Consider the following 19,802-nt stretch of genomic DNA (forward strand, 5'->3'; position numbering starts at 1 on the left):
GGAAAAAATTTAAACTACTTAATAGCTACAATGCTACATTTGATTTTTATATTTATTCTTGAATTATTTTTTATATACGTTTTGAGGAATTTGTCCATTTGTCTTATATTTCAAATTTATTCATAGTATCTCATGTCTTTTCACACCTGTTGAGCCTGTGGTTATATTCTCTTTATTATTCGTTATATAAAATATTTGTGCCTTCTCATGTTTATTTCTGGATTAATCTTTTATCCATTTTTAACCCTGTTAGTTCTTTAGAAACCCACAATACTACTTTTCTCTGCTGAAAACCCTAATGAAAAATTAAGTCCGGAGTCAAACAGGGAGGACAGGCACAGCGCTGGGGAGATAGAACTGTGTTAAACATTAGAAGGCGCCCCTCCGGGCGTCAGCGAGGCCTGTCGTGGTGGTCATTCATAGGATGTGTGAACCAAACCACCATGCTGTATGCCTCAAACTTTAAAAAAATTAGTTATCAGAAATTTCAACAAAATACATAAGCTACCCATTCTTTACTACTGAGGAGGCTCTCAAAAGTTTTGTTTCTAAAAATCACTTGGGAGAGCTTGTTTAAAGTGCAGAGTATAAGGTATCACCCCCAGAAGTTCTATGTCAGTAGTCCTGGCTAGAGTCCTGGAGTTTTCCATTTTAATAACCATCCAGGTCACTCTGAAATGTTTGATTGGAAGACTACACTTCAAGAAAAATGTTCTAATTTGTGGTACTGGCGAAAGATAAAAGCTTTTTTAATCCTCCAGTGTCTAGTCTACAGGCCAAATCTGTTATATCTGTGGCTTCCTCATTCCCACCTCCCCTCACCTTCACCTTCCCCTCAACTAAGCCCTCTGGGTAAGGTTTGCACCCACCACTCATCTTCTGCTGAGGCAACATTTTGTAATTGTCTCTAGAACTGGTTTTTAAATGTGAGGTCTAGCCAAACACCTGAGGTTAGCCTCAGGGCAGCACCAGACTCTCACAGATCTGTACTAGTTCCTGGACCAGTAGAAACTGGACCAAGTCACCTGGATTCTTGGCTCAAATTCCACAGGCCCCTCAGGAATGTCCCCATCTTTGATAGAGAAGTTTATCTTCAGGTAACTGAACTTGCTTACATCAGTGAGTTATCCAGCCATGGACAAGAGACTGTAGGACATCTAGACCTTCTGGGGCATTCTGGGAAGCCCTCTATAGCTCATGCTGGCACCAGATCTCAGTCCCCTCTCACTGCCTTAACTGCAGTTGGGCAGGCTAGCAGATTCCCCTCTATGTCAAGTCTCAGGGCAATCACTGCTGCACTGATGATTTTTTCTAGTGTTTCACTAGCAAGAAGGCCCTGGGGCCACATAAAAGTATGCCATTAAATGCCATGCTCCTGTTCTCCAAAAACCGTGGGTCTCCTTACACACAGGTCAGTTTCTCCATATGCATATGAAGGATCTTTGTTCCTATATTCAGGGATCTTGAAGCTCTGTTAGAGATTCTTTTTCTCCAGTGGATAGGAATTGTCATAGTAAAGGAATAGGTTTGCTGTTGACAACATTTAGTATCTGAAGAGAGGATTAATTGAATAGATAGGTAAATCTAACTTTAGCTTTGGATAGGCCTTTGGAGGTCATTTGAGGCAATCTCCCACTACAAGATACAGATAAGGAAGCTGAATTCTAGAAATGTTAGATGTGTTATCAAAGATCGGACTGCTGTTTGATGACTGTAATATGAATACAAAAATGTAGTTATTCTGCCATTTGCATCCCACTAAGTTATGGGCCTGATAGGCCAGAAGCTGACAGATCAATTACTAATAGCCATAGAAAGGTCTGAAATCTTTTCTAGGGTAGATTATATCTAACTAATAAAGCTTTATCTTTATGTTTCAGGACTAAAATCTGCAAATTGTGTTGAGAACATGGGTAAGATATGCTTTAAATTTAAAATTCTCTGCAATGGTAATTTTTCCATGTGATTTCTGACAGGTAGGAGTCACAGCCATCCGACCATACTGTCATACTGTCCGCCACCATTTTCTCAAGGCAGGGTTGTGCTGCTGCTGCCGCCTTGTCAGGGGAGGGCCCAGGGGCCTCCCCCATGCTCACCCCAGCCTTGCTGGTTCTCTTACACACTGCATTTATCTTGGACATGTAGTACCATTCCACTCTCTCACTAGCCCATCCTTACAGGAGTGTCAGTACTCCTGAGCATCCCCTCATGATTCCTATACACGGAGCTAGACTCACACCCCTATGTTTTGATGTCTGAGGAAATACCATTTGGGAAACTAATGAAGGAATAGAGTTAATGTGCCTCAAGGTGGCAGCCTGGAGGGACAGAATGGTAATACAGTCCAGTCGCTTCCTCAGGAAACACGGAGGGGGTAACAAAAGATCATCTTTCTTAGAGGATTCATGAGAAAGCTTTGGGTAGATAAACAGGAATTCTAAGAGTATTCAAGAATAGCATTATCTTGTAGGCCCAACAGATATGGACCAAAGTTGCCAGAAAATACCTTGAGCTGATTAATGCTTTGGGTGGATTTTTTTAAGTTTTCCTGATTAAAAAGTTTGAAAATAAGCATTCATTTCTAGCTGTCTTCCTGACTAGTATTCTGTGAATTCTTCATGTAATTAAAATGAATCCACATCCATTTGTTTTTGAGATTGAAATTTTTGTATCTTTCATCTCACCATATTTCATACATATATTAAATGTAAGCCAACTCGACTTTTTGTCATTAATGAGTGTTTAAAAATACACTGAACTCGACATACACATCTGAGCATAGTACTACATAATGAAAACATTTTTGTATTTCAGACTATTTCCAACCCATCCATGTTGCCAGCCCTGGTAAGTATGCTCTCATATTTAAAAAATAATCCTTATATGGATTCTTAGTAGTTTTTTCTTATTTAAACAAGTTCATTTCTCAACTAAAGAAAAAGAATATTTTGCAGATACAAAGGAGTAACTTGGCAGATATGAGGGGGGGAAGATAGAATCTATTCTGGGGAAATTTGCCTCTTTATAAATGAGAGGGTTAACACTCTGGAGAGCTGAACAAGGTGGAAATAGTGTAGGGAATAAGGTTGGTGGGACCTGAAAAGCTAGTCACTCTTGAGAGGTCTGAGGGCTGTTTATTCAGTTATTAAGACTAACCTGTGTGCTACCATTCAGGTGAAAGTAGAAGTTAGTCAATTGCATTGGTCACTTGCACCTCTCAAATATGCTAAAGTTTGGTATCATTTAACTAAAATCCCTGGGTGATTAGACACCCCCGCCCCCTGTCCCAGTTTCCCATTATGGTGATATGGCCGAAATCACTGCTGTGAATTTCAGTTCCTCATTATGTGTTTGGCCCATGTAGCTACAGCAAGATTTTCTTTATTAAAGACAGAGGTATCTGGCCTTTCCTTAAGTACGTAATTTACTTGATGTTCAGAAGATAATTTCCTGTCCTTATGTGAAGTGTTTCATACTAGAGAGGACTTGCTTGTCTCATTGGACTTCTTACTGGCTCATTGCAGGCAAAAGTTTTACTGGTCACTTCGCAGGTTGCTCAGCTAACTCTTCAAGACAGACATTTCTGTAGCTCCCTGAGATCCCCCAGGAGACTTGTTATGTGGGACAGTTTTTCTTGAGCTACCCAAGGAAGGTTCCAGCCCAATTAGCCAAGGTGCATTTAGACTTTGGCTGACACTTAAATTTAGTGGCATCACTTTACTGGATGTACCAAATGGTTATTTATGGTCCTATTACCTGAAAAGAGTTTTGCTGTAACTATACTAACTTCCCATGATTTTATTCTATCGTTAAAATGGAAAATTTCTTTTTGTAACTTAGGTGATAAAAACCAGAAGCTTGAAGACCCTGGTAAGACATTTTCATAAACTCTGGGCCTGACATTTGCAACAGTTTCTTTAGAGTGGGACCAGGTGGCACAGCATGGTTGGGAACAGTGGGAAGAGGGAAGAACTACTTTAGCTTACTAGTTTGGGGTAGCAGAGACCCTCCTGAGTGTTGGGCAGACTTCTCTAGAAAGATGACACAGCAGCTCTCTCTGTGTTTCTTATCTAGCAATCTTCAGGTCACCCCAGTAGGGAAGTTGAGGAACTAGTTCTAGAGGATAAAGTGTTTTCCACTCTACACTAGCAGTTATGCAGATAGAGGAAGGTACGGCTAACTATTCCACAAACTGTTGTGACCTAGGGTGTTGGGCAGGGGCATTAAACATTGGCATGACTTTTTCTAAATCAAAAAGTATTATTTTTTATATTTACTTCTGCTTCCAGCCATCTAACAGATGCTATTAGCTATACCCATCTGACTATTTAGTATATTTCCACATTTTTCTCTCTTTAAAAAAATAATGTTATTCAGATGTTCTCGGGTGCTGGGACAGGGACACTCTCTTAAATTACTGGTGAGGTTATAAACTGGAGCCTTTCTGGAAGACATTTTGGTAATATGTACTACTAGGTTTTAAAATTGTTCATACCTTTTAACCTAGTTATAACACTTTTAGATGTTTGTCCTAAGGAAGTAATGGTAAAGATTTGTGTATAAAATGTGTACAAAAAATATCTACATAGTGCTGTGCTAGCCAAAATTTATAAATAACCTTAGCATTCAATAGGTGGGTATTAAATAAAATTGTACCCATAGTATGAAACACTAAACTTAAAAATCATTTTTGAAAAATATTTGAGCATATGACAAAGTACTTACAAGGTCTGTCTAGAAGATGTTTAGCCATGTAATATTTTTTAAAAATGCGACATTTATTGAAGAAGATACAAGATATAAGAAACATTGTGCATAGGACAATGATGCTTTAGTCCCCTTCAAGTGGGCACCTTGGGACCTCACACACTTCTCCCAATCGCCATCAGCTGCCCTATCATATTTTCCTGAATCTCACTGATGATCTGAAATCTCTTCTCTTGCAAAGGTGATTTTAGGAAAAGCCAGAAGTCTCAGGGCACTAATCTGGGCTGTCAGGAGGCTGAGTCACCTGGGTGATTTGATGTTTTGCCAAAACACTGCATGAGATGTGATGCACAAGAGGGTGTGTTTTTGTGATGAAGCTGCCAATAACCGGTTGCCCATAGCTGCAGTCTTCTGAATCATCCTAATAGCTTCTGCAGAGAAATGTTCAAACTTAATGCAAAATTTGATGCAGATTCATTGCTCTACTTGCTCAGTCATTTTGAATGCAACAGCCACACAGTACACATGCTCTCTCGATGGCATCTACTGCCCCCACTGACTAGTACAGTGAAGTCCTCATTGTTCATGCATGTGCATTCCAGCCCACTTTCCTTGGATGCCATAAATGTCATGCAAACCATTCTTGTAATGTTAACAATGGTTGGACTTTTTCTGGACAGACCTCGTATATACAGTGGCAAATAAAATAGGATAAAAAATAGCATGTAGAGTATAATATCAATTTTATTTCAAAATGTAAAAAAGCCCAACCTTCCAGTTAGAAGAGAAATAAGTACTGGGGATTTGATGTACAACATGGCAATGACAGTTAACACTGCTATATGATGTATTTGAAAGTCCCTAAGGGAGTAGTTCGTAAGTTCTCATCACAAGGAAAAAACAGTTTTCTTTCCTTTTTTTTTTTTGGTATTGATATGACAGATTTTAAATAAACTTATTGTGGTAATCATTGCAAAATCTATGTAAATTAAGTCATTATGCTCTACACCTTAAATTTAATCTGGTGCTACATGTCAATTACATTTCAGTAACACTGGAAAATATGCCAAAACTGTATATGCACATATATGTATACATAGCAAAGAGATTGGTAGGAAATATAGCAAAACTGTTAAGAAAGAGTAGCTCTGAGATACGGGATTAAGAGTAATTTTTAATAATTTCCCATGTTTTTTCAAATTATCTATAATATAATATATGACTGATATAATCAAGACATTTTACTTTAAAAAATACATCATGGCAGATGACAAATGTAGATCAGAGTCCTTGGACTGAATATTTTTAAAAAACCAATAGGAGCTGTTCTGCTTAAACTGGGAGAGATCCTGGGTCACTGGCCAGTGTTCTCACCAGAAATCAGCCAGGCTCCAGTGGCTTAAATCTCTCTCTCACTCTGTCCACTGTCATCTCTCAAAGCTTTTAGAGTTTGCCACTGAATAAATAGCCACGTAAATGTGAGGTTAAATGTATTTTCAAGCCAAGTGCATTTTTCACTAAATAGTTCCTGTTCTCATCTTTAGGAGTGAAAAGCCAGGAGTCCCCTGTCTTACCTGGTAAGCTTTTTACTTAGTCCCTGAGACTAGCTGCAAGGTTGGGAGACATGAAGACTCCTTGGACTAAGGGCATTAGTGGATGTGGAGAGTGTCAGGAATGGGTTAAGCCAGAACAGAGGGATTCCTATTTGAGTGCTTATTATGTTTCATGCAGTGTACTAAGCACTTCTAGGATGTATCTCCTTTAATCATCACTTCCCACCAACCTGCAAGGTATTTATTTTGCATAAGTAAGGAAGTGAAGGTCAGAGGGATTAAGAAGGCTGTGTAGTCATAGAGCTAATTACTATAATGATAACAGAACCAAACGAAGCAGAGTCTTATACCCAGTACTGTTCCATTTAAAAGCCAGATCATGGAAGTTTTTGAAGTCCAGGCTAAGGAGTTTCGGTTTGTCCAGTTAGAGAATGAAGAGCCATCAGAAAGTGTTTTTGTTGTTACTGCTTTTTACATTTTTTTCTTTCATTGACTCCAGAGAGAGGGGAAGGGAGGGAGAAAGAGAGGGAAAGAAACATTGATGTGAGAGAGAAACCTCAATTAATCAATCAGTTGCCTCTTGTACACACCCTGACTGGAGACCTAACTGGCAACCAAGGCATGTGACCTGACTGGTAATTGAACTCTTGGTCTCTCAGTTTGCAGTATGACACCCAACCAACTGAGCCATGCTGGCCAGGCTGTTGTTACTCTTTTCTTTTCCCTTTTTTTAAGGAAGGGTTGGAGATGGGGGAGGTACAGACAAACGGAAGCATTAACAATACAAGATCATTAATACTAACCAATAGTCATTTCTGTTTTTAGGTATGAAGAGCCATGAACCCATCCAAATACCCGGTAAGACAGATTTCTGTTCACTCTTTGGGCCCAAGTGTGAGGTGAGAAGGATTCCCCTTGGCATTAAAAACAGTATTGTCATGAGATAATTATTATTTATTAATATTTCCTTTACAGCTGCCTGCTGGTCATTCACAAAGACTTAGCTGGGCCAGAGAGTAGAGAAAGTGCCTTTACTTCTGTTTCTGGAGCAGAAAGTTAGCTGTTGGGGGGCATCTCTGAAGGGCCACACTGCTGGGACCTGACTGCATATAGTGTAGCACCTTTCAGGCTCTACAGCTAAAGTTACTCCAGTGGAAACTTCAGCTGCATGCAGAAGCTGGCTCTTAGCTTTTGGCTAACATCGCAGTATCTAGGATCTCTAAGTAACAGAACGTAATAATATTCTCCTGGCATAGTGATAGACTTAGTGAAGTGCCATGGCAGAAGCCTCCTCTAAGCTTGGTGTGGCTTTGCACTGTGAGGGTCCATGTAGCCAGGACTTTTAAATAAAAAGCCAGGAACTACAATTAATGGAAACTTTGGCACTTGTATCACTCGATATCATCGAACAAGAGTTTGGAAATTGTACTCACTGGAGCAAACTGCTAGTCACTGAAAACTTCTTTCTCATTTAGGAATGAAAATTCCAGAACCTTTCCCATTACCTGGTAAGCAGTGGTAGGCATGCCAGAGAGGAAGGTGCCAATTTGGGGATGGGGCATAGACATACCTGTCAACATCAGACATGCAGGGGAGCCCAAGTACTTCGCAAAAGATCACATAAGTGAGTGAGGACCCAAGTCTCTTAGCTTGCATCCAAGTGCCCATTCCTTAGGAGTTGCAGTTCCTCAAGTGTATTTTTTCAGTAGGTTTACCGTGGCAGATTTAACCTGCCTTTACGAGAGAACTATTCCATGGTTATTTAACAAGTATGAGGCTGTCTCTGAGGGCAGGGCCATCAGGGGCCTTGAGCTTCTGTGGCCAGACGAAAGGAACAGTGACTCTTGTCAAGGTCCTCAGAACTTAGGCTCACAGGGGAGGGAAGAATAAAAGTCTCAAACTTAATTTTTCCTGAGACAATAAGTAAATAAACTAAGTGGGCACAACATAGCCAGAGAGCTGTGGACAGTAATAACACTTCTCTATAATGCAGAGTTGTGGTATTTCAAACATGGCTAACGCTTACCATGTTGAACTTGTGGGGATATCTGTAAGGACTGTAAAAACACAAACTCTCAGGGTGCAAGCTGCTATCCCACACTTAAACCCTTTCTCCTGAGTTCATGTGGTGTTTGAAAATAATTTTGGGTAGGTTTCATTATTTAGGAATGATTATCTGTTAAAAGAAATAGATTTTTGCCATCCACTAAACTGCATCCATCTACACAGTGCTCTGCCTTTCCTAACACTGCTCTCTGCAGACACCTCCCACTGGGTGCAGAGACAGCACATTCGCAGTTAACTGCCCAAAGCACAAGCAGAGTTCTGGAGAGAGGGTCCCACTGCTTGTTACACTGTCAGACTAATCTGGCTACAATTCAAAGGTGAATCTCTAATGACACTGGTGAGGCACCTTGTGTGAGTACACACCTCTTTCACTCACTGGACCCGAGGAGCACAGTACTCTCAGAGACACCTTATTAGGCACAGCTTCCAAGCAGGTGTGGGGGTGGACGTGGACTGTGTAAACAGAGACCCAGCTTCATGAAGTCCCACCTCTGTCCTTTTCTTTTGGGTGACTTTGCGGTGTGTTTGCTTATTTAAATCACTTTTTATTTTTCAATTACAGTTAACATACAATGTTATATTACACCCCAGTGTTTGGATATTATATAACTTACAAGGTGATCATCCCTATAAATCTCATACCCACCTGGCACCACACATAGCTGTTAGAATATTATTGACTATATATTCCCTATGCTGTACTTTACATCCCTATGGCTATTTTGTAACAACCTATTTGTACTTTTTTTTCAATTTTATGTATTTTACTTTTAGAGAGAGGGGAATGGAGAGAGAAAGAGAGGAAGAGAAACATCAATGTGTGGTTGCCTCTCACACACCCCCTACTGGGAACCTGGCCCACAAGCCAGGCATATGCCCTGACTGGGAATTGAACCAGCAACTCTTTGGTTTGTAGGCCAGTGCTCAATCCACTGAGCCATGCCAGCCAGGGCCACTTTGTGCTTCTTAACCCCTTTACCTTTTTCACTTAGCCTTCCCAAACCTACCTCCCAATTCTGGCAACTGTCGAAATATTCTCTGTATCTGTGAGTCTGTTTCTATTCTGCTTGTTTGTTTATTTTGATTTTTAGGTTCAATTTTTGATAGAGATGTAGTTATTGCCATCTTGTTCATATTTTTATCTTTTTTCTTCTTCTTAAAGACAATTGCACATTTTATATAATACTGGCTTACTGGTGATGAACTTCTTTATATGTTCTTGTCTGGGAAGCTCTTTTTATGTCCTTCCATTCTAAATGATAGCTTTGCTGGGTAGAGGAATCTTGGTTGTATGTCCTTGCTTTTCATCACTTTGAATACTTCTTACCACTCCTTTCTGGCCTGCAAAATGTCTGTTGAGATATCAGCTGATAGTCTTATGGGATCTCCCTTATAGGTAACTATGTTTTCCTTGATGCTTTTAGTCTTCTCTCTTTGTCTTTAACCTTTGGCATTCTAATTATGATGTGTCTTAGTTAGGGTCTGTTTGGGTTCATCTCGTTTGGGACTCTGTGCTTCTCAGACTTGTATGTCTATTTCCTTCACCAAGGTAAGAAAGTTTTCTGTCATTATTTTTTCAAATAGGTTTTCAATTTCTTGTTGTCTCTCTTCTCCTTCTGACCCCCCATGATGTGAATGTTGGTACACTTAAGTTATTCCAGAGGCTCCTTGCACTGTCCTCATTTAGGGGGATTCTTTTTGCTGTTCTAATTGGGTGCTTTTTGCTTCCTTAAATTCCAAATAGCTGATTCGATTCTTGGCATCACCTACTCTACTCTTGATTCCCTGTAATTATTATTCATTTCAGTTAGTGTATCCTTTATTTATAACTGGTCCTTTTTTATTGCTTGAAGTTCTAAGTTCCTTGAGCATTCTTATTACCATTGTTTCAAACTCTGTATCTGGTAGGATGTTTACCTACATTTAGTTCTCTTTCTGGAGGTTTCTCCTCTTCTTTTATTTGGGACCTATTTCTTTGTCTTAGCATTTTGACTGTTTCTCTATGTTTTTTTCTATGTATTAGGCAGAGCTGCTATGTTTCCCAGATTTAGTGGAGTAGCCCTGTTTAGTAGGTATCCTGTAGGGCCTGTGGCGCAGCTTCCCAGTGTCCCAAGCTGGGCACTGTAGGTGTGCCACTGTCCCATTGTAGCTGAGCCTTGATTGCTGTTTGGAGGGATTGACCTGCAGGCCAGTCCAGCTTCAAGGACAAGGTATAACTACAGTGGAGGAGCTGCTGTGTAGGAGTCAACCCTACAGAGTAGGTCTTAGTTCATTTGGGGCTCTGGTGTTCACCAAGTCCACCCCGTGAGTGTGTCACTTACAGAGGTAGTAGGGTTGTAATCTGGCATGGTCTGAAGCTGTCTATTGGGTGCACTGGTTCTGGGGCCTCCCAGAAGTTGCAAGGTCAGCCACCACCCGTGCCCTAGCCTGGGCTACTCAGCATGAGCTACTGAGCGATCTGTAGATGGCTGCTAATTGTGCTGTGCTTGGAGGTGTCCAGGGGAGGCCATGATGTGAGCCAAGGTCAGCTGCTGCTACTAATGGGCCTGGGGCTACTTAGAAAGAGGTAAGGGGTATGCAGAGGCAGAGATTTTAGGAAAGTTCAAAGCATGAGGCAAGAGAGGCCAGTTATGTGGAAAAGTCAGTGAAATGGCTTGGGTGGGGAGGGGGTCTCAGGAAATCACCAAGGCAGGGTGGACAATGATAGCCAGGTTGATGGAGACTCAAATATGGTGCCTATTGGCTCTGTAGGGTAGGTGGTCTCAGAAAAGGACCAATGGCCTCTGCCAGCACTTCTGTCTTGGAGAAAGCTCCCCTCCTCAGTTCTCGCCTTGATTCCAGACAATTCAGGTCCTTCTGCTATGTATCTGGTTCTTTCCAAGCTGCTGCTCCAGCAGTAAGATTCAGAGGGAGTGAGTCAGAGTAAGTACCTGCATGGGCCCTTTAAGAGGAACACCCAAGACTCCAGAAGCCCTTCTTCTCACTCAGCCACAGTTCTCCTGGTTTTTACAGATAGACCTTATGGTGACTTCTCTTCCTGGCTCTGAAACCCTGGGCTGGGAGGCCTGGAGTAAGGTTGGCATCCCTTGCTCCTTATGGAGGGACATGAACAGCCAAGATATCCCTCCCAATTTTAACTACCACACATGGGTGTGGGACCACCACACTCGAGTGTGAGGCCAGCCCATTCCATGCCTCTGCCCTTTCTACCAGTCTTTTTTTTTTATTTTTTAAATTAATTTTTTTTTTATTATGCTGTACAGTTGTTCTATTCCCCCCTTCATTCCCCTCCACCCTACCCCCCATCCCCACCATTACCCCCTCTTTAGTTTATGACCATGTGTCTCAAGTTCTTTAGATTCTATATTTCCCATACTATTCTTGCCCCCCCATCTATTTTCTATCTACTGTCTATGCTACTAATTTTCTGTACCTTCTCCCCCCTTCTCCTCCTCCCACTCCCCTGTTGCTAACCCTCCTTGAGATCTTCATTTCTATGTTTCTGCTCCTGATCTAGCTGTCCTTTTAGTTTGCTTTTGTTTTAGGTGTGGTTGTTAATAACTGTGAGTTTTTTGTCCTTTCACTGTTTATGTTTTTTTAACTTCTTTTTCTTAGATAAGTCCCTTGAACATTTCATATAATAAGGGCTTGGTGATGATGAATTCCTTGAATTTGACCTTATCTGAGAAGCACTTTATCTGCCCTCCCATTCTAAATGAAAGCTTTGCTGGATAGATAAATCTTGGTTGTAAGTCTTTGGATTCCTGACTTGGAATACTTCTTTCCAGCCCCTTCTTGCCTGTAAGGTCTCTTTTGAGAAATCAGCTGACAGTCTGATGGGGACTCCTTTGTAGGTGACTGTCCCCTTATCTCTTGCTGCTTCTAGGATTCTCTCCTTTATTTTAATCTTGGCTAATGTAATTATGATGTGCCTTGGTGTGTTTCTTCTTGGTCCAACTTCTTTGGGACTCTCTGAGCTTCCTGGATTTCCTGGAAGTCTATTGCCTTTGCCAGATTGGGGAAATTCTCCTTTATTATTTGTTCAAATAAGTTTTCCACTGGTGGCTGTGCCTTTCCCCCTTCTGGTACCCCTATAATTCGGATGTTGGAGCGTTTAAAGATGTCCTGGAGGTTCCTAAGCCTCTCCTCATTTTTTTGAATTCTTGCTTCTTCACTCTTTTCTGTTTGGCCATTATTTGCTTTCTTCTGGTCCACTCCATTGATTTGAGTCCCAGTTTCCTTTTCATCGCTATTGGTTTCCTGTGCAATTCCATTCATTTCAATTAGTTTTGCCTTCATATGTTTGTCTAATTTGTGGCTAAAATCAACCAGTTCTGTGAGGATCCTGATCACCAGTGTTTTAAACTGTGCGTCTGAGAGTTTTGCTATTTCTTCATCACTTAGATATATAGGCTCTGGGGCTTTGAGATCTTCTTGAGCCATTTTTGGTCTGTTTGCGCCCGTTAAGAATGAGCAGAGCCTTGGACTCCCAGGTTGCTGGGTTGTGATGCTGTATGTGGGGGCGTGGTCAGAGTGGGGAAATAGCGACCCCCTCTGCTGTTTTGTGCCACTGGGTGAAGAGCAGAGCCTTAGGTTGTTCACCGGGGCAGGGCCACTTAGGTCGCTGGATTATGACGCTGTATGTGGAGGCGGGGTTAGAGCAGGGAAATGGCGGTGCCCTCCCGCCACTGCTTGCCACTGGGGCTGCTGGCTCTCGTCTAATCGCCCACTCCCTCGCTTGTCTATCCACACACGAAAGCGCGACCACAGTCAACCCGCAGCCCTGCTCCCTGCTTCTTCCCTGCGGTTGCTCGCTGAGTTGCCCACCAGGTCCAACCCTGCGCCTGGATTCCACGCGCCTGAGTCCGTCTGACCGAGTTTTCCTCTGCTACCCCGCTCCGCCAGCTGCTGGTTTCGCCCCTCTTACCGGTCAGGCTGAAGAATTTGTTGTTATCAGACTTTCGAAAAGTTCAATTTTCTGTGTTCTGGCTGTGTTTTCTGTTGCTATTATTTAGTTGTCTCTAAACTTGGTTGTGTGAGGAAGCACGGCATCTCCACCTATGCCTCCATCTTGGCGGAAGTCCCTTTCTACCAGTCTTGATGTGACTTCTTTAAATCTCTAGTGTGGAACTTCTAGTGAGCTAGATTTCAGGTGGTTATGAATGATGGTTATTCTGTAGTTTACTTGCAATTTTGATGTGGTTGTGGGAGAATTTTGAGTACCACATTTAACCTATGCCGTCTTGACCGGAAGTCTCTTCTGGGTAACTTTTTATAAGTTATTTCACTTTTCTGCACCTCTCCTTCCACATCTGTACAATGAAGAAAACTTCTGTCTCGCAGGAATGATTAAAGTACTAATAAGATAAAGTTCTGACAAATGAAGAGTAGTTTAAAATAGTAGTAAGTGGTAGCTGTCTTTATTATCATCTGAAAATCTTTTCTCATTTAGGAATAAAAGTGGTAGAACTGAATGAACAACCTGGTGATAAATTTTTTATTTGGGGTAGAGGCATGGGGTTCTGAGTCCTTTACCATACTCAGTCAGCTCAGTCTTAAGGAGTCTGGGGAGGACATCAAGGCTGCAAAGTTTTTGACATTGCAGTCTGCAAGCCAGCAGGGGGAAATGTTGAGAACTTTCGATGTGAGCTGCTCTCATGGTTGTCTGGGCCAAGCAGAGGAAAAGGTGCTGGGCCTAAACTGGAATAGTTGGCTTCCAGCTGCTCCTATTTCAGAACAGGGCAAGAGGCTTCCAAGGCTGAGCTGGCTACTGTGAGGGAATCTGTAGTCACAGGAATAGCATCATCAAAGAGGTGTGTATGAGAACTGTACAGCATGGGACCAGCCATTCCATGCTTCTCACTAGCCGTCCTGGTCCTCCAACAAATGTTTTACAGGGACTACTTTGTTGTGCCCTCTGCTGGAAAGTTGTGTGTAGTGCATACTCTTTTTTTTTCTCTTTTTCTCAAAACAGTTACACTAAATCTCATTTAATACAAGATAAATACTGCTTTTGCCATTTTGGCGATGAGGACATGGAACATGGGAAGGTTAAGGAACCTGTAAGAAGCTAGAAAGAGACAGCCAGGACTCAAATTTTTCAAGTTTTGTTCATCTCTGTCACGACATTTGTCTTTCACCCAGATTTAGTTAAAAAAATATTCATCTATCCTGTGCTACTGGAATTGGCATTTGGCCTCAAAGCCATCAAAATATGGGAATATTATCAATATTTCAATGTTAGGCACACACTTGGAGGTAATATAGCATAATAAATGGGAACAGAGGTCTTGAAATCAGACATTGCTACCACTGATCGATCACCTGTGATCTTTATCTAAGTTTTGAGGAGCATCTGTATAATATGGATAACTATACCTACCTTCTGGGACTGTAAGAAAATAAAGGTGACAATGTACATAAAACATTGCACAATGAGTGGCACACAGTAAACACTCAATAAATGGTAGGTATTAATATTGTATTTGGGAATCTAAATTCAACATGTAAAAAGAGTACTTCTTTGTAATCAAAATTTTAATCATTCTTTGAATGGAAACATACATTATAAAAAAAGATAAATCCAAATAGCGCAACCCTGGCTGGGTAGCTCAGTTGGTTGTATTATCCAGTACACCAAATGATTACAGGTCTGATCCCCGGTCAGGGCACATACCCAGGTTGTGGGCTTGCTCCCTGGTAGGGGCACATATGGGAACAACTGATCAATGTTTTTTTCTCTCTGTGTCTCCCCACCTTTTTTCCTCTCTCTCTAAAATCACTAAGCATGTCCTCAGGTAAGGATTAAAAAAAATAAAAACAAAAATCCAAGAAGTGCAATTGAGTAACAATTAAGCCCTTCCCCCAACCTAACACATACCTCTAAACCTAATACCCTGCCCCTCAGGCTCACTCCCAGAAATAACCAAGTGTGCTTAATCATGTAATCATATTTTTCTCTTCTGGATAAATAAGTGTACAATGCAACTAACTCAAAATCTATCTATATTCTAGAATATAAAAGTCAAGAAGATATCAACAGTCTGAGTAAGAAATATCTCATTTTCTTTTAGCTAATAAGTGCTTGATCTGCAATATAGAAAAAGTGAGAAATTTATTTTTTTCTTGAAGGAACAGAAGTTGCAAATATTTAAGGCATCCTAACAGAATATAATGTCATATCCAAATGTTTGTATGTATGTATATGGTAGGGGCAACTCGACTGCTCTTGCATAGTTTTTTTCTACTGCCTGTAGAGACTATGTTTACAGTAAATATTTTATAAAGCCTATATGCTATCCTGAAATAAGATTCTTAGATAAGGAGACTTCCTGCACCCATAAAAATATAATATCCTAATTATAATTTATAACAAAATTACATGCATTCTAATATATAAATGCCTAGATTATACTAGAAGACAATGTAGTAGACAGTGATTGTATTTACTTATGCAAATATATTTGGACTTAAAAGAAGACTGGAAGCTACTCTATGTGAGTATAAGAGAATGGGAGTGAAGAAATACAATGGGTATCAGATAGTACTAATGTTTTTAGAACTATCCAAAAGTATTTTGTTTATATATAAAACTGATTTAAATTCTAGGTTGAGCATTATAAATAGGTTTTTATATCTATCTCTTGCAGTGCATTTGAAATTTGTATGGAAGTCATTTGATTTTTCATGGTGCTAAACTAGCCCTCTACTCCACCCCACCCTTGTCACAATCAAAAGATACACTGACACATTTCCATATCTCTTAGAGGGCAACACTACCTGCCCTCTTGAGAACCACTGCTCTATAGCAACAAACTAATGCGTGACTACATCTGCACATCCACTTCCCCATCTGTATTTATGTAACTGTATGTTTGCGATTATAGCAAAGTAAATTGACAAAATGAGTTGAAGGCTTTTATAAAATTTACTGGCTGTTTCTCTTGGCCTGACTTATGAAACCTGAGTGGTGATCCCATTTGGATACTTCAACCAATCCTCCCTTGTACCATCTAAGCCAAGTATCTGAATTAAGGGCAGTGTGAAGCAGATACTGAGATGAATGGACTCCACTATTCCTCTCTACTAGTTCAAATGAAAGGAAACAGTTTTCTCCAGAGCAGAAAATTCTGTGTATGAGAGAAAAAAATTTTAATTTTGTATACTTTATTGAATATGCTATTATAGTCGTCCCATTGTTTTCTCCCCTTTATCCTCCTTTGCTCGGTACTCTCATTCCTTCTAGCATTCCTCTCCCTCGGTTCACGTCCATGGGTCATACATATAAGCGCTTTGGCTTCTCCATTTCCCATACTATTCTTAACTTCCCCCTATTTTGTACTTACCAATTATGCTTCTTATTCCTTGTACCTTTTCCCTCATTCTTCTCCCTTCTCCTCCCTCCCCTCCTGGCTGATAACCCTCCATGTGATCTCCATTTCTGTGATTCTGCTCCTGTTCTAGTTGTTTGCTTAGTTTGTTTCTGTTTTTGTTTTTGTTTCTTTTAGGTTCAGTTTTAACAGTTGTGAGTTTGTTGTTATTTGACTTTTCAGAGTTTTGATCTTTCTCTTAGATAAGTCCCTTTAACATTTCATGTAATAATGGTTTGGTGATGATGAATTCCTTTAACTTGACCTTGTCTGGGAAGCACTTTATCTGCCCTTCTATTCTAAATGGTAGCTTTGCTGGATGCAGTAATCTTGGATGTAGGTCCTTGCTTTTCATGACTTTGAATACTTCTTTCCAACCCCTTCTTGTTTGTAAAGTTTGAGAAATCATCTGGGTCTTATGGGAACTCCTTTGTAGGTAACTCTCTGCTTTTCTCTTGCTGCTTTTAAGATTCTCTCCTTATCTTTAATCTTTGGCATTTTAATTATGATGTATCTTGGTGTGGTCCTCTTTGGGTCCAACTTCTTTGGGACTCTCTGAGCTACCAGGACTTGTATGTCTATTTCCTTTGTAGATTAGGGAAGTTGTTTTCCATTATTTTTCCTAATAAGTTTCAATTTCTTGCTCTTCCTCTTCTTCTACTGGCACCTCTGTGATTCAAATGCTGGAACGTTTAAAGTTGTACCAGAGATTCCTAAGCCTCTCCTCATTTTTTTGAATTTTTGTTCCTTCATTCTGTTCCAATTGAATGTTTATTCCTTCCTTTTGTTCCAAATCATCGACCTGAGGTCTGTTTCCTTCCCTTCACTGTTGGTTCCCTGGATATTTTTTATTTCACTTTGCATAGCCTTCACTGCTTCTTTTATTGCATCTGTACTCAGTCATTTCTGTAAGCACCCTAGCTACCAGTGTTTTGAACTCTGCATCTGATAGATTGGCTATCTCCTCATCACTTAGTTCTTTTTCTGGGGTTTCGATCTATTTTTTCGTTTGGGCCATATTTCTTTGTCTTGGTGCACCTCTTACACTGTAAGAGGCAGAGCCTTAGGTATTCGCAAGAGCAGGGCAATCCGCTTCATTGCGTTGTGGCACTGTGTGTATATGGGGGGTGGGTCAGAGAGGGAAAAATGCCCCTTGCTCAGCTCTCACCCTGCTTTCGGTCACTTCCCCTGCTTCCTGCAAGTAACTGGCACCCTTCCAGTTGCTGCCCTGGTGCTGATTCCGTGAGTGGGTGGGCTTCTGTATGTTCTAGGACCCCAGGAACCCCTCAAATGCTCTTTCCTGAGAGACCGGCAGTTTCTTCCACTACTGCAACCACTATAGGTTGTTACAGCCAAAGGTTATGAGGTGTCAGAGAGGGAACAATGCCACTTTCCCGGCTCTCACCTGCTTTCACTTTCCCCAGTTCCCACAAGTGACTGGCACCCTTCCAGGTGTTGCCCTGTTGCTGATTCCTGAATGGGTGGGCTTGTGTATGGTCTAGGATCCCACTGGCCACTCCAATGGGCTCTCCTGTAAGACTGATAGTTTCTTCTGCTGTCACAATTCCCACATGTTTTTACCACCAGGGGTTCTGAGGCTTTATTTACCTGGCACTGGAACCCTGGGTTGTGTGATCTATCTCGCTTCCCAGTTATTCCTCCCAGTTTTTATCCACATGTGAATGTGGAACTACCGGATCCACGAGCCGCCACTTCAAAGCATGTTCTCTTTACCTGGATGCCCATCTGTCCCCCCACACAGGTCTGGATGTTTCCTCTTTAACTCCTTGGTTGTTGGACTTTCATGCGGCTCGATTTTCAGGCAGTTATGGTTGTTTTTTGTTTTTAACTTGGTTGATATCCTTCTTTTGGTTGTGAAGTGTATCTACCTTTACCTTCATCTTGGCTGGAACTTGAAAATTTAAAAATTTTTAATGAGCTTGCAGGGATTGTTTAAAAATGTAGCTATATTCACTTGTATATTGTTAGCTATATGTGTATGAAATATACTTTGCTTGAAATAGAACAGATACAAAATTTACTTTACCATGCCTGTATATATGCAAAAAGTGAAAATAGAAAATTGCCTAGAATTTTAGAGAACTTGAACAAAAAAATTATCTTGTCTACATAGGTATTAAAAAGCCTGTGGAACCCTAGATAAAAACCTGGATCAGTACACTCTAATGATATACAGGATGGGGCAGAAGTAGGTTTACAGTTGAGTACATGACAGTTGATTATTGTATTGCCAATTACTGTATTATTTTCCATATGTACAACTGTAAACCTACTTTTGCTCCACCCTGTATATGAAAATATAGCCTGAGATCCATAATGAGTGATATTTATTTGAAAATTGTTCTTGGCTGGAAGTATTTCAGGCAAGTTTCTAACTTAACTTGAATGTTTACATAGTCAGTGTATATGGTATATAGGTGGATGAACTTGATGTTAAAAACAACACACTTCAATGACTATGTGTTCTCATTAACAGCTCCAGCTCCAGCTGCAGTTCCAGTTCCTGGTCCCAAAACCCATCCCTCTGCATCCTCTGGCAAAATGCTCCTTCCACTGTTTGAGACATTCATTATTTTAATCAGTGCTTCTGCTATAAATCTCTTTGTTGCTCTGTAGTCTGATACCTTGATAGTTGAAATACACTACATAGATCCCACAGGAAATGATCAAAAGTACTGTTATATTTTTCACTTGTTGGCCAAAGTCAGTTGATAAAATGAGAACTGTGTATGTTATTCACTTTGCAAATTCAGAAAGTTTATCCAGTTATGTTACAGAATCATTTTCACTTGTGTATTAATCTTATGACTGCAAAAACACTATTTCTGATTGAAAGACTTTAAAATTATTAGCTATTTCAGTAGAATGCCAATACTAAAATATCCAGTGTTAGTAGTTAATGAGTTTAATTTCTGAATTACAATTTTTAGGGGATTTTTAATTTTTCAACAGTTTACAAGTACATTCAATATTCTGTAAATTAGTTTCAGGTATACAACTGTACAGCATAGTGGTTAAACATGTGTATACTTGTGGCCCCCCTCGTTAATAAATTATTGATTATATTCTCTATGCTGTAATTTAC

General features: G+C 40.5%; 1 protein-coding gene across 4 annotated transcripts in view; it reads left to right on the forward strand.

Annotated features, from left to right (window-relative positions):
• The window catches only part of ART3 (ADP-ribosyltransferase 3 (inactive)), a 35,752-nt gene extending 15,965 nt beyond the window's left edge, over positions 1–19,787 (forward strand). The window contains exons 4-11 of one of the 4 annotated variants that reach the window (XM_037150230.2): positions 1,881–1,913; positions 2,815–2,847; positions 3,841–3,870; positions 6,252–6,284; positions 7,086–7,118; positions 7,736–7,768; positions 15,342–15,374; positions 19,194–19,787. In XM_037150230.2, coding sequence (XP_037006125.2) covers positions 1,881–1,913; positions 2,815–2,847; positions 3,841–3,870; positions 6,252–6,284; positions 7,086–7,118; positions 7,736–7,768; positions 15,342–15,374; positions 19,194–19,333 — 368 coding nt within the window. In that variant the 3' untranslated portion in view covers positions 19,334–19,787. The remainder of the gene's footprint in view (positions 1–1,880; positions 1,914–2,814; positions 2,848–3,840; positions 3,871–6,251; positions 6,285–7,085; positions 7,119–7,735; positions 7,769–15,341; positions 15,375–19,193) is intronic. The other 3 variants (XM_053655677.1, XM_053655676.1, XM_053655678.1) reach the window with 3 other exon arrangements.
• Positions 19,788–19,802: the final 15 nt, after the last annotated feature.

The sequence above is a fragment of the Artibeus jamaicensis genome, unplaced genomic scaffold, assembly GCF_021234435.1.
Source record: "Artibeus jamaicensis isolate MK-2021 breed Jamaican fruit bat unplaced genomic scaffold, CSHL_Jam_final scaffold_1031, whole genome shotgun sequence".
NCBI classification, from domain to species: Eukaryota; Metazoa; Chordata; class Mammalia; order Chiroptera; family Phyllostomidae; genus Artibeus; species Artibeus jamaicensis.